Below are 11,990 nucleotides of genomic sequence, written 5' to 3' on the forward strand. Positions count from 1 at the left end.
TATTTATTTGCTCCACTGGACTTGAACTCTATGAGGGAAGGGTCTGGGGCTGTTGGTTACCACTCTGTTCCCAGTATCACTGTGCATGAAAAAATGAAAGTGTTAGTCGCCCAGTCATGTCTGACTCTTTGTCACACCATGGACTGTAGCCTGCCAGGCTCCTCTGTCCATAGAATTTTCCAGGCAAGAATACTGGAGTGGGTAGCCATTCCCTAATCCAGGGGAAATCTTCCTGACCCAGGGATTGAACCTGGGTCTCCTGCACTGCAGGCAGATTCTTTACCATCTGAGCCACCAGGGAGGCCCTTATCATTCTGCACAGGTCAGAGCAACACTGAGCATTGATACCTATCCTTGCTTTTGTGAGGTGTGATCAGGGAGGAACCATGCCCAAGTTCAGTCTAGGAAAGAAACATCCCCTTTTGGAGGACCCTTCATCCGATTCTCCCACATACGTGTCCAGATAGTGTTGTGAAGTCTTGGCATTAGCTGAAGCCTCTCATGGGATCACAATTATTCCAGACACTCAGGAATCCTGGGTTAGCTACACCCAGGATCTGGCAGGAGGCAGACAGGGGACAGAGTCCTGGTATCAGAACTACAGTGTCTTCAGGGAAATCCTCCAGAAGCCTGGAGATTGGTGCCAGGAAAGCTGGTCTCAAAAATGTGCAGGGGATCCTCCAAGCCAGATGGGGGATGGACAGTGGAAAGAGTAGCACTTCCTGAGCTCAGGAAACTGGTGGACTCAGCTAGGCAAGTTGGACAAGCTAAATTTTAACTTTCAGCTACAGACACATATGAGCATTTGTCCAGAGTTGGATTGTTTCTGCATGGGGTTGGGGGATGGTCCACGTATCTTGTTGGGGAGGCAGGAGGTGACCACGCTAGAGGAACCAGCCTGCCCCCGTGTGCCTCCTCCCACCTCTCTACTTCTGCCTCTGTGGGTGTGCATCTGTCTCTGGGACTGAATTTCCTGGGTCCACGTCCCCCTCTCCCCTGCCCCACAAGCCACAGCCTCAGTCTTAGCACTTGAACCTCGAAGAGGTCCTTAATTCCTGTAGAGAAGTCACCTTCCTCATCTAAGGGATGGATCCCAGGTATCAGAGACCGAGGCCCCACAACTCTCCTTCCCCAGTCACTGCAATCTTGCCTGAGAACGGGGCAGCTGGACAGTGGTCCCCACTTCTGTGTAGGGGATGGAGGCCTTGGGTGAGGTATTTCAGATCTCTCAATCCACTCATTTCAGCTCCCAACCTCGTCCGGCCACTTTTTCTGCCTGCACCATTGCGGTAGCCTCCTCCTTAGTCTCCGAGTCACCTTTGTCGTGAACATGCAAACAGAATCCCCACTGGAGCTTCCTAGACATCAGGGAGGACTCTTCTCACGGCTCAAAACCCTCCAATGACTTCTCATGCCACTGAGAATAAAATCCAGGATCCTCCCAGTTGCCCACAGGGTCCTTCGTCATCTGCCCCCTTTTGGCTCTTCAGCCTAAACACAGGATCACTTTCTTTTTCCTCCTCTCCAACCCACGCCAGCCCTGCAGCCTCCCGCAGCGCTGTTTCATCTGTATGGAATACCCTTTCCACCCACTGGGTAGTTAGCTTGAGCATCTCAGCAGGTGTTACTTCCTCCAGGAAGCCTCCCTGAACTCTCTTCCTGGGTCAAGTCCCCTGGTTATAGGCTCTCATAGTTCCAAGGGTCTCTCCTGTGTGACCCACCTTGTCACCAGACACGCTCTCCACTTGCTTATTTGATGCTTGTTTCCCTCACCAAATGGTGAGATATGGGAGGGCAGGACGGGCCTATATTTGTTCAGTATCGAATCCCTTTTTGTTGCTGTTGTTTAGTTGCTAAGTCATGCCCGACTCTTTGTGACCCCATGGACTGTAGCCCTACCAGGCTCCTCTGTCCATGGGTTCTCCAGGCAAGACTATTGGAGTGGGTTGCCATTTCCTCCTCTAGAGGATCTTCTGGACCTAAGTATCGAACCTGTGTCTCCTGCATTGGCAGGGGGATTCTTTACTGCTGAGCCACCAGGGAAGCCCTAGTACTTTGCATTCAGGGGGCACTCATTAATTGTTCAATTTTAAAAGGAAGGTTGCAGGAGGGCACACTCTGGCTCCCCCTTATGGCAGCGAGTGGTATTCTGTAGCAGGCACTAGGTATCCGTCCCATCCTCCCACTCTCTAGGTCCCTTTCCCCAAACACCTCACTCTCCCTGATGGCTTCACCTGACCTCAGCCACTGAGGGTAACAAACAACAAGAGGAAGGACCTCGTGATGGTGCTGGAGGACTTGGGGGATCGGGTCAGGTCCTCGGGACTCAGGCTGTTCCCTTGGTCAATGGAGGATCATTTCCAAGACCTACACCCAACCAAGAAAGGTGTGCCAGGATCTAGGATGTTATTCCATGAGGACAAGTCATGTGCACCAGGTCATGAGCATGGCCAATCCAGTCTTGGGCTCTCTTCATCAAATCCCTCACACAGCAGGGAAGAAAGACAGGACCCGAGTTCCCTCCATATCTTGCCTCAGGAGGTGGTACCAGCGGTGATCTGAGGTCAGGGAGAGCTGGTCCTCCTACTGCTGATTCATTCCTGGGTCTCCAGAGACACTTCTAAGACCCAGGGTTTGGTCCTGCAAACCTCCAGGCCTGGTATCCAAGGGGAGGCCTAGGGCAGATCTAGACTGAATGAGGACAAACCCTGGAGAGACATAGGGGCAGAAAGGCCCCAGTCAACCTGAACTGGGCTCAAGGCCCACAGGATCACAGGGTCTACACTCCATGTCTATAGTTTCTTACCTCCTACTGTCAAATCAGCTGGCTTTGGCAGCTGCCCAGCGAGTCCCCAAACACGGCTCTCGCCGAGGTCACCACAGCCTTGAGATAATTAAACACAAGAGTCCTTGGCTCTGATTTGGCTGGTTTGCTTCAGTCTGTCCCTCCACCTACTGCTGTTCAGGCTTTGTTTTTCAGTCCAGGTATTTGTTTTCCTGTCCCTTAAATATGGAGAGTCTGATGACCTCAGAGTCTGATGACCCATCCCCGCTGACAGAGCCCCCATTTCTGTCCCTAGCTCTGGTCTCAGACTAGGGGTCTGGCAGCCTCCTGGCTGCCACCCCTTGATGGCATGCCCACATCCTGGGCCCCCCACCCCCATATTTAACAAGTCCCAGTGGCATCGGTGGGATAGTGGTGAGCGTGGCTGCCTTCCATATCCACCAAGTCCCACACTGGCCTCAGTATCCTCCTCAAACCTGCTCCTCCTCCCTGGTCCTGTATCAGGGCAATCCACTGTCCCTCCCCCGGTCAGAGCCCTGGGCCTTCTCCTGGACACTTCTGTCCCCCACAGCCCTTCAGCTCCATAACCAATCTACTCAGCTTCCTGTTGTTCTCACCCACGCTCTGCTGCTTTCCCCCAGGCTGCCCCGGTCCAGCTTTGTCCTCACCCACCCATGTTCCTGCCCTGGTTTTCCCCAGGCTCCCAGCCTCAGTCTTCATTTCTGATCCACCGTCCTGACAGCTAGAAGGATCTTCCTAAAACCCAAACCTGACCCTCTCCCTCCCTTGCATAGACTCCTCCATGACTCCCCAATACTATCGGGCCAGAGTCTGAGCTCCTCAGCCTGGGGGTCCTGAACCCTGCCCACGCCTCCTGCCTCACTTCTACTGCAGTGCCCCCAGTGCCCTGCATGTTCTAAGCCCTTGCTTGTGTTGGCCCTCTGCCCAGAATACCTTTCCTTCTGCTCTTTGCCCGATTATCTCCTTCAGATGTCATTCTCAGCTCACGTCTCCTTCATGAGGCCCTCCCTGACCACACCCTAGGCTGAGTCAGACACTTTTTTGGGGTTCCTGCTATCTCCTAGGCTTCCCTCCTCACCACGTCTCTCATCGCTATGAGCTATCACTGTCTGAGGGGCAGGGCTGGGGGCTGCCTGGGTCACCATGGCGTCACCCAGCACAGGGCAGACCCAGAGAGGACATTCAGGGAATGTCTGCAGAGTGAAGGGATGACCTGTCTTCAGGCTCATCCAGGGACCTCAGACAGAAAGGGGCCGGGAGAGGGCGGTTCTCTCCCCAGGGGAGGCGTCCCATTCCAGACCCCTGAATGAACCCCCACCCCAACAGACAGAGACAAGGGCAAGGGCCCAGGCCCAAGCTTAGAAAAATAGGACTTTCTTGTTGTGCCCGGTGCCCCCGACACCCTCCCCGTCAGAGTTTTAAAAACCGTGAGCAATTTGGTGAGTCCGAGGCCAGGTCCCACGGGGTGTCTGGGTCCTGCCACCCCGGCGGGGGGGCCCTTCTGGGCCGTAGAGGTGGGCGCGAAGCTAGGGTCCCATGGGTTCGTGGCTGGGCCCCCACGGCTCACAGTCCAGCTGGACCACGGTGTGGGCCCTGGGTGCAGAGGGCTCAGGGGCCGGCGGGGCCGGCATGGGGCCCAGGGCGCCGTTGGTTTGGGAGCACACGCTGCTGACAGGCGCGGAAGCCTTGGTCTTGCCGGGGGGTTGGCCGCCGTGCACCTTGTAGCGCATGAGCAGCACGAAGATGAAGACCAGGACGGAGGCCACGATGACACCCCCCAGCGCGATGATCATGGTGCCGCCCAGGAAGGGCGCATGTGGGGCCCCGCAGGGCCGCAGCGCCGGCTCGGTGGAGAAACGGTTGCAGCCCACCGGCCGTGTGGCGGTCAGCCCCGTGGCGCTGTCCTCGTACACGGCGAGCACGCACAGATCGTAGGTGCGGCCTGACGCCAGGTCCGTCAACAGGAAGGAGCTGCTCTCGGCCGGGATCATTCTGGAGGGACAGGCAGGTGGGGGTCAAGTCAATGGCTGCCTAGCACCCACCCTGCACCCTGCCCCAACCCTCCAGTCTGGAAGATCCCCTCCACCCGCTACCCGAGGCCACTGCCTCATTTCATCCTAGGCCCTGAGGTCCCTGTAACCACTGCCTGAATTCCCTCTGGTTTGATACCCTTCAGCCACCTGACATCCCTCCATTCTGTTAAGCCAGTTTTACCCCAGTGGACCTTCTCATTTTCCTGCTGCTCAAATGTCCCTTTGATCTCCCTCTGGCCTCAGTGCCTACATTCTCACCAGTGCCCGCTTCCCCTCCACTCTGCTGCCCAGTTTGCCGTGAGCCCCACTGCCCCCCAAGTGTGGTTTCATTTTATATCCAGTTGCCTGGTTCCCCTCCTGCACTGCCACCCTTCCAGCATTTTTTCCAAGCCTGCAGCCCAAGTTCCCTCTAGGCTTACTGCCCAGTTTTGTTCCACTCCCCTGCCTGACTTCACTCTGGTCTCCCCCACCCCAGCTCATCGCCTGAATTCCCCAAGTCTCTCACCCCATTTCCGGCCAGCCCAGCACCGAGTTCCCTCCAGCCAGACATCTCTTCAACTCTGTTCCCAGTTTTGTTCTTTTTTTTTTTTTAATTTTTATGTGGATCATTTTAAAAGTCTTGACTGAATTCATTACAATACTGTTTCTTTGTTTTGTTTTTTTTGGCCCGGAGGCATGTGGGATCTCAGATCGCAGACCAGGAATCTAACTTGCACCCCTTGCTTGGGAAGGTGAAGTCTTAACCACTGGACTGCCAGGGAAGAGGCTGCCTGGTATTCCTCTAACCTGATGCCCATTTCCTTCTACCATCCCCCTGCCCCATCCAATTTCCCTCTAATCCCACCTCCACATCTCCCTCTAGGCCCTCACCTCATTTCTCTCTGTCCCTCTGACTTTCCTCCATGTGGGGCTTGGTTGCACTTTCCCAACTGCCTGACTTTCCTCTAGTGGAAAGCTAGAATTCTCTCTAATCTAACCGCCTGAATCCCCCATTGTGTTGATGCCCGATTTCCTTCTAACCTGCCAATGAAGGTCCCCTGGGCCTCACTACCGTATTATTACTGCTGTAGCCGTAGCCTGCTTGCCAGAGAGCCCTGTCATCTGACTCTGTTTTCATTAAACTGATGCGCCTCAGTCATCGCTGCTGAGTTCTTTTCCTCCCTGTTGCCTTATTTCGTTCCAGTTCTGTCTCCTGATTCTCTTTTATCTCTCTGGCCTGGTTTCAATTTATCCTTATCTTTTCCATTTCCTTTTATCTTTAGTACCCAATTTCACTATATTTCCTTTTGTAGCAGGGCGCACTGTTGGAGATTTAACTTGTTTTATAATCCCTGTTTTACTCTTCAGTGGCTTTAATGAGGGAACTCTGTCTCTAGGAGGGTGACGATCTGGGAGAGCATTTGTCCCATCCTCCTCACCTCGCCCAGCAAGGTGGATGGGACTTGTGTGATTTTCAGGTGTGGGCCCTCTGTGGAATCGACTGAGGATGGCTGTCTTTGAAATGGAATGGAGAAAAGCTGGTTGGATTTCCAGGACTGACTGAGAAAGAAATCAAGTGATTACCTTTGGAGGTTTTGGCTTGTGGGGAGGCAAAGGGAACCCAGATACTGGGTTTACAAGGCATGGACCCCAGACCTTGGGAGGCCCATTCCTCCGCAGCCGGGTGTCAGGGGCAGTACCCCTGGGCCAGCCTGATAGTGAGGAGAGGGAGCCATCCCCAGCCATCCATGCAAAGCTGGACTTGGGTGAGACGTGTCAGTTGCACCTGGGTTACAGCCACCATCAGTGACCACATGTGGCCACAGTGGATGTTCCAACCTTGCCTGGATGACTGTCATGGTAACCCACTCTTGCAGTGTGTAAGCCCAGGTTTTGTTTGCAGCAAGAGAAGGGAGAAGGGAGTAGGGAGTCCCCAGCAATGGCAGACTGAGCAGTCCTGTTCACCTAGCAGTGGTGGAGCTTGAGCTAGCTTGAATATGATTCGGAAAAAAAAAACCCAAAAGCTGAGATGTCACCATGTTAGAACTCCAAACACATGGAGCAGGGCACATTGTACAAACCCAAAGCCTAATCTCTCTATAACCTCCTCCCCCATTTTCCTTTTAACCTCTGGTCTGAGTTCCTTTGCAGGCTTTCCAGGTGGTTCAGTGGGTAAAGAATCCACCTGCAAGGAGATGTGGGTTCGATCCCTGGGTCGAGAAGATCCCTTGCAGGAGGGCATGGAAATCTATTCCAGTATTCTTTCCTGGAAAATCCCATGGGCAGAGGAGCCTGGCGGGCTACAGTCCATAGGGTTGCAAAGAGTCAGAGACTGAAGTGATTGAGCATGCACTGAGTTCCTTTGCAGCTGGGCTGCCTCACTCCATTTTCTCCACGATCCCTGGGCCCTCCTGCTTGATCTCTTTTTCTTCCTGCAGCCTGACTTGAATCTAGCTGTCATCTGGAAATACTTAGTTCTCTTTACAACTTAAATCTGCTCGTATCCCTTCAATCTTGCCTCCCCGGCTGCCCAGTTAAACTTCTATTTTTTTTTTTTTTTCTGGCCACGCCTTGCAGCATGCAGGATCTATCTTAGTTCCCCAACCAGGGATTGAACCCATGCTCCATGCAGTGGAAGCGCAGCATCCTAACCACTGGGCAACCAGGGAAGTCCGATTATGTTTTATTCTTGCTGCCGGATTTCCTTTTTCTGTGTGTTACTGTTTACTTTTGCTATCTTCTTTCTTTTTTACCACTGCTGTCACATTCCTTTTGCCTTCTCTGCCTTATTTCCTTTGTAACCCTGCGGCTTCACTTCCAGTGCTGCAGCCTGGGGTATCAGTAGGTGTTCCTCCAGCCCTCCCTCCACCTCGCTCCCCCACCTGAACTGCCCGCCGCCTGGACCCTGCACCTGTACACGAGGATGTCGTCGGCTGAGCTGTTGTACTGGATCTGGTACATGCGGATGCCCGGGATAGGCCGCTGATCTGGCCACTGGATGAGAGCCGCTGTGGCACCATGCTCCGTCACCTGGACACCACGGTCAGTAGGGGGCCCAGCCTCAGCCGCCTTGGCAGAGGCAGAGGCAGAAGCAGCAGAGGGCGGGGTGAGGGCATCAGGCTCCCCGTCCCGCGGGGGGTCACAGCTGGTGCTGTTGGCTAGCTGAGGGGGCGGTGGGGGACCCACGGTCAGCTCAACAGCGGCCGTGGCCTCGCCAGCTGCGTTGGCTGCGATGCACGTGAAGATGCCGCCATCTCCCGGCTCGGTGACCAGCAGCTCCAGTGTCCCGTTGGGGAAGGCGCGCGCCCGGCTGGAGTTGCCCAGCAGCCGGCCCTGGGGTGACACCCACCGCACGCGGGGCTCGGGGTCCCCCACCGCCCGGCAGCGCAGGGCGGCTGGCCGACCAGCAGGCACAGCCAGGGGCGGTGAGCGGTGGGTCACCACGGGGGGCTCGCACACAAACTCCTCCTCGCCCACTGCCCAGAAGTAGCGGCCACCCAGGGCCGGCGGGGAGGCGCAGGCCTCCAGGTCATCCTCCCGCGCCAGCCGCCGCAGCCACACCAGCTCACAGTTGCAGTGCAGGGGGTTGCCGCCGAAGGCCAGCACCAAGGCGGAAGCAGGTGAGCCGCGGGGCCGGGCCAGCAGCGGCAGGCGGGAGAAGAGCGGGTCCGGCGGGATGGTGGTCAGGCGGTTGGAGGTCATGTCCAGCCGTGCCAGCTTGTGCAGGCGGGAAAAGGCGCCGGCGGGCACGGAAGCCAGCAGGTTGTGGTCGAGGCCCAGCGTATTGACGTTGCCCAGGCGGCCCAGCGCCTCCCAGGGCAGCTGCTCCAGGTTGTTGTAGGAGAGGTCGAGGTCCTCCAGTGTCTCGGCGCAGTCGTCCAGGGCCCCGGCCGCCAGGGCCGCCAGCTGGTTGTTGCTCAGGATGAGGTGGCGCAGGTTGACCAGGCCGCGCAGCTGCCCCTCGCCCAGCGAGGTCAGCCGGTTGCCATCCAGGTGCAGCGCGCGCAGGGCGCGCAGGTCTGAGAAGGCGCCGGCGGCCACGTGGCGGATGGTGTTGCGGGACAAGCTCAGGTGCAGCAGGCCTGTCATGTTGGCCAGGTCCCGGCGCCGCACAGTCGCGATGAAGTTGTCCGCCAGGCGCAGCTCGGCCGCCCGACGGTCCAGCGAGGGTGGCACGAAAAGGAGGCCTGCCCCCGGGCACAGCACGCTTAGGGGCAGGGACTGTGTCTGGCAGCGGCAGCGCCGGGGACACGGGCTGGGTGAGGCTGGCTGGGGTGGAGATGAGGCAGGGGCCAGCGGCAGCAGGCAGAGGAGCAGCGGGAGGACGGCCATCGCGGGCAGGGGCGGCCTGCTGGGAAGAGGAGGGGTTGTTAGGGCAGGCTGAGGCCAGAAGTGGGGTGCTGGAGGGGGTCGGGGTGGTCTGGGACCAGAAGAGAGGGTCATAGTGGGCTGAGAGCAGAGAACTTGATCAACGATGGTCACAGAGGAGTGGTCAGACAGACCAGAAGCCAGAGAAGATGGTTAAAGACTCAGAGAGGTGTGTCACGAGGGAAGAGAGGGAAAAGAAATGAACAAAGAAAGTCAGAGGGAAGAGAGGTGATTAGAAATGAGACAGGCAGAGAACAGGAGCGGTGATCAGGGTGGCGAGACGTGGCAAAAGAGAGAAGAGGTGGTCAAGGCAGTGGGAATGATTAGGAGTAGCCAGACAGGACCAGACAAGAGAGGTTGTTAGAGATGGTCATGAAGATGAGGAGTGGCCAAAAAGAGGGGAAGTTGCAGGGGTGGCCAGATCCAGGAGAGATGGTCAAAGATGGTCTGAAAGGGTCAAAAGGCAGAGAGGCGGTCAGAGAGGAGGAGGGGACAGACATGTCAGAGACAGATGGAGACGGGACAGCTGGTGAGACTGATGGGTGTGGGGAGAGGGCACCAGAGACAGGAAAGGCAGTCAGAGATGTTAGAAATGATCAGAGAGCATCAATGAGCAAGAGAGATTGAGAGAAGAGAGGTGGTCAGTGACGGCCAGGATGGTTGGAGACTGGCAGTTGGAGTCAGGAGTAGGTAGAGGACAAGAGAGACAGTAAAAGATGGTTAGACAGAGGAAAAGGTGGATAGAGGAAGTCAGAGAGGAGAGACAGAAGATAGAGAGAGATGGTGAAAGATGGTCAGAGACAGTCACGGGTCAAGGCTTAGAGTCAGGGGTAGACACAGGTAAGAGAGCTGCTGAAAGATGATTAGAGAGAGGTACTACAGACAGAGATGTCAAGGGTGGTCATTGAGTGAAACAGTAGACAGAGGTGGCTGGAGAGAGATGCTGTGGACAGGGGTGTTAAAGGCAATGATTAAAGACAGCAGTGGCAGACAGAGATGGTCAGAGAGGAGTGGGGGCCAGGAGGTAGCCAGGGAGAAGAGCCAGCGGACTTAAGTGTCAAAGATGATCAGAGAGAGAAGAGGTGAATAGAGATAATCAGTGAGAGGAAGAGATGGAGAAAGGAGACTGGAGAGCGGAGTGGTGGACACAAGAGGCAGCTGGAGATGATCAAATAAGACAGATGGTAGAAGAAGCTGGAGAGCCTGAGCGGGGTGTGGGGAGGGGGGCAGTCACAGACCTGGAGATGCCATCAGCTGGGGATGAGGAGGTCAGAGAGGGGCAGGGCTGGCCAAATGTCCACAGTGTTCGAGGTAGACTCTTGTGAAGGGACATCTGTTCCCTGGGGAAATTCCAAGGGTGCCCAGGGGGGACATGGTCCTCCTTACCTCCACCCCCAGCGATGAAGTTCCTCCCAAGTCCCTCCCCACCACAGGGTCTCCCAGTAGCCTTACCTGAGCTGGAAGCCGCCCCAGGGAGCAAGAATCCTCAAGCTCCGAGGGGTCAGGGGTCAGGGCTCTGGAGGGGGTGCCTGGTCATGCCTTCCCTTCTCCCAAAGCCTCTGTCTGTTGTGTCTCTGCTCAGATTTATGGCCAAAGAATCTCCAGACCTTGATACTTAGGGTCTTAGATCTCCAAATATTGGGCCTCTTAAGGGCTCAATTTTAGGGACCCAGGCCCCAATTTGGGTTGCCCGGAGTCACCGTCTCCCAGCTCCAGTCTTGGGATGCTAAACAGACAGATGGATAGTCTAAGATCTGAGTCCCAAGCCCAATCTTGGGATTTGATGCTAGAGTTCTGGGTTTAGATATTGGGGCGCTGAGTCAAGATTCACCCCAAATTTCAGCATTCAGCTTAGCAGCAAGGATTTCAGGCCCAAACTCAGGTAGGCCCTTTGCAATGCCAGGGTTCAGATCTTGGACTCTGAGGCCTAAATTTCAGGGTTCGAGTCTCAAATAGTAGGCTCCAGGGTGTAGAAATGAGAATCCAGTCCCAGATTTGAATGTCCCAGGCATAGAACTCAGAGCTCAGCTCCAAATTTGGGGATTCAGATGCCAAATCTCGAGGTTCAGGCTCCAAATATTGGGGTACATATTCCAATTCTTGGGGTTCCAGCTCCAAATCTTGGGGTCCCAGGGACTGATGTTGCAATTTCAGCCCCAAATACTGCTGTTCAGGCTCCAGGTCTTGGGGTCCCAGCCCCAAATCAGGCTCCAGGGCTCAGGTTTCCAGATTTCTGGATCCAATCTCGGGGTGCAGGCTCCCCAATTTCGGGGCGCGGGTCCTGGTTGTGGGGCGGCGGCGGCTCCACTCGCTTCGCGGGATGCAGCGGGGGCTGGTCCAGAGGGAGGGGGGCGGCTGCGGTGGCGGGGGGGAGCGGCCAGGCAGCCCCGGGGGCCGGGGTGGGGCGAGGCCTGGGCGCGGACAGACGGACAGACAGGGACACACGGGGTGGGGGCACCGCAGCAAAGGCCGGGACGCAGGGGGGAGGGGCCGCGCTCAGAGACCCCTCCCCCGCCGGGGCCGGGGCGGGGGCCGGGCGGGGGCCGGGCAGGCGGGCCGGGTCCGGGCGCTCCCGCGGCCTCCTCGCCGGGAACCCAGGGCCGTGCGCGCGCCCGCGCTTAAAGGCGCAGTCCCCGCGCGCGCCCGCGCTTAAAGGTGTAGGCAGGTCCCCTCTCTCAAAGGCGCGCCCCTAGCCCCACCTTTCATGGAGTCGTCCTGGCTTTCCTTGGGAGAGAGAATCCTTGGATAAAGAGTCGGGAAGACAGAGAGGGACACAGAGACTGAAACCGAGAGACATACAGAGA

The 11,990-nt window shown here is 56.6% G+C and overlaps 1 protein-coding gene across 4 annotated transcripts; it reads right to left on the reverse strand.

The window, feature by feature from the left end:
* Window positions 1-4,164: 4,164 nt before the first annotated feature.
* On the reverse strand, window positions 4,165-11,719 carry LRFN3 (leucine rich repeat and fibronectin type III domain containing 3). Of its 4 annotated transcripts, none has more exons than XM_027514207.1 (4): window positions 10,639-11,719; window positions 10,425-10,526; window positions 7,730-9,166; window positions 4,165-4,798 (listed from the first exon to the last, which is right to left on the reverse strand). In XM_027514207.1, exons 2-4 carry the CDS (start codon window positions 10,517-10,519, stop codon window positions 4,333-4,335), a joined length of 1,998 nt encoding a protein of 665 aa, XP_027370008.1. In that variant the 5' UTR covers window positions 10,520-10,526; window positions 10,639-11,719; the 3' UTR covers window positions 4,165-4,332. The 4 variants fall into 4 exon arrangements, with proteins under 4 accessions (XP_027370008.1, XP_027370006.1, XP_027370010.1 ...); XM_027514205.1 differs by having other exon boundaries at window positions 7,730-9,169; XM_027514209.1 differs by lacking the exon at window positions 10,425-10,526.
* Window positions 11,720-11,990: the final 271 nt, after the last annotated feature.

This window comes from Bos indicus x Bos taurus, chromosome 18 (genome assembly GCF_003369695.1).
Source record: "Bos indicus x Bos taurus breed Angus x Brahman F1 hybrid chromosome 18, Bos_hybrid_MaternalHap_v2.0, whole genome shotgun sequence".
NCBI classification, from domain to species: domain Eukaryota; kingdom Metazoa; phylum Chordata; class Mammalia; order Artiodactyla; family Bovidae; genus Bos; species Bos indicus x Bos taurus.

What these genes read in the sequence shown, in the direction of transcription:
- LRFN3 (XM_027514205.1), bottom strand. Translation starts at nt 10,519, where the DNA reads ATGTCCCTTCACAAGAGTCTACCTCGAACACTGTGGACATTTGGCCAG. An exon ending in CCAGCTGATGGCATCTCCAG is followed by an intron (nt 9,170 to 10,424) that starts GTCTGTGACTGC and finishes TCCTCTTCCCAG; the next exon opens with CAGGCCGCCCCTGCCCGCGA. An exon ending in GACGACATCCTCGTGTACAG is followed by an intron (nt 4,799 to 7,729) that starts GTGCAGGGTCCA and finishes CTGTCCCTCCAG; the next exon opens with AATGATCCCGGCCGAGAGCA.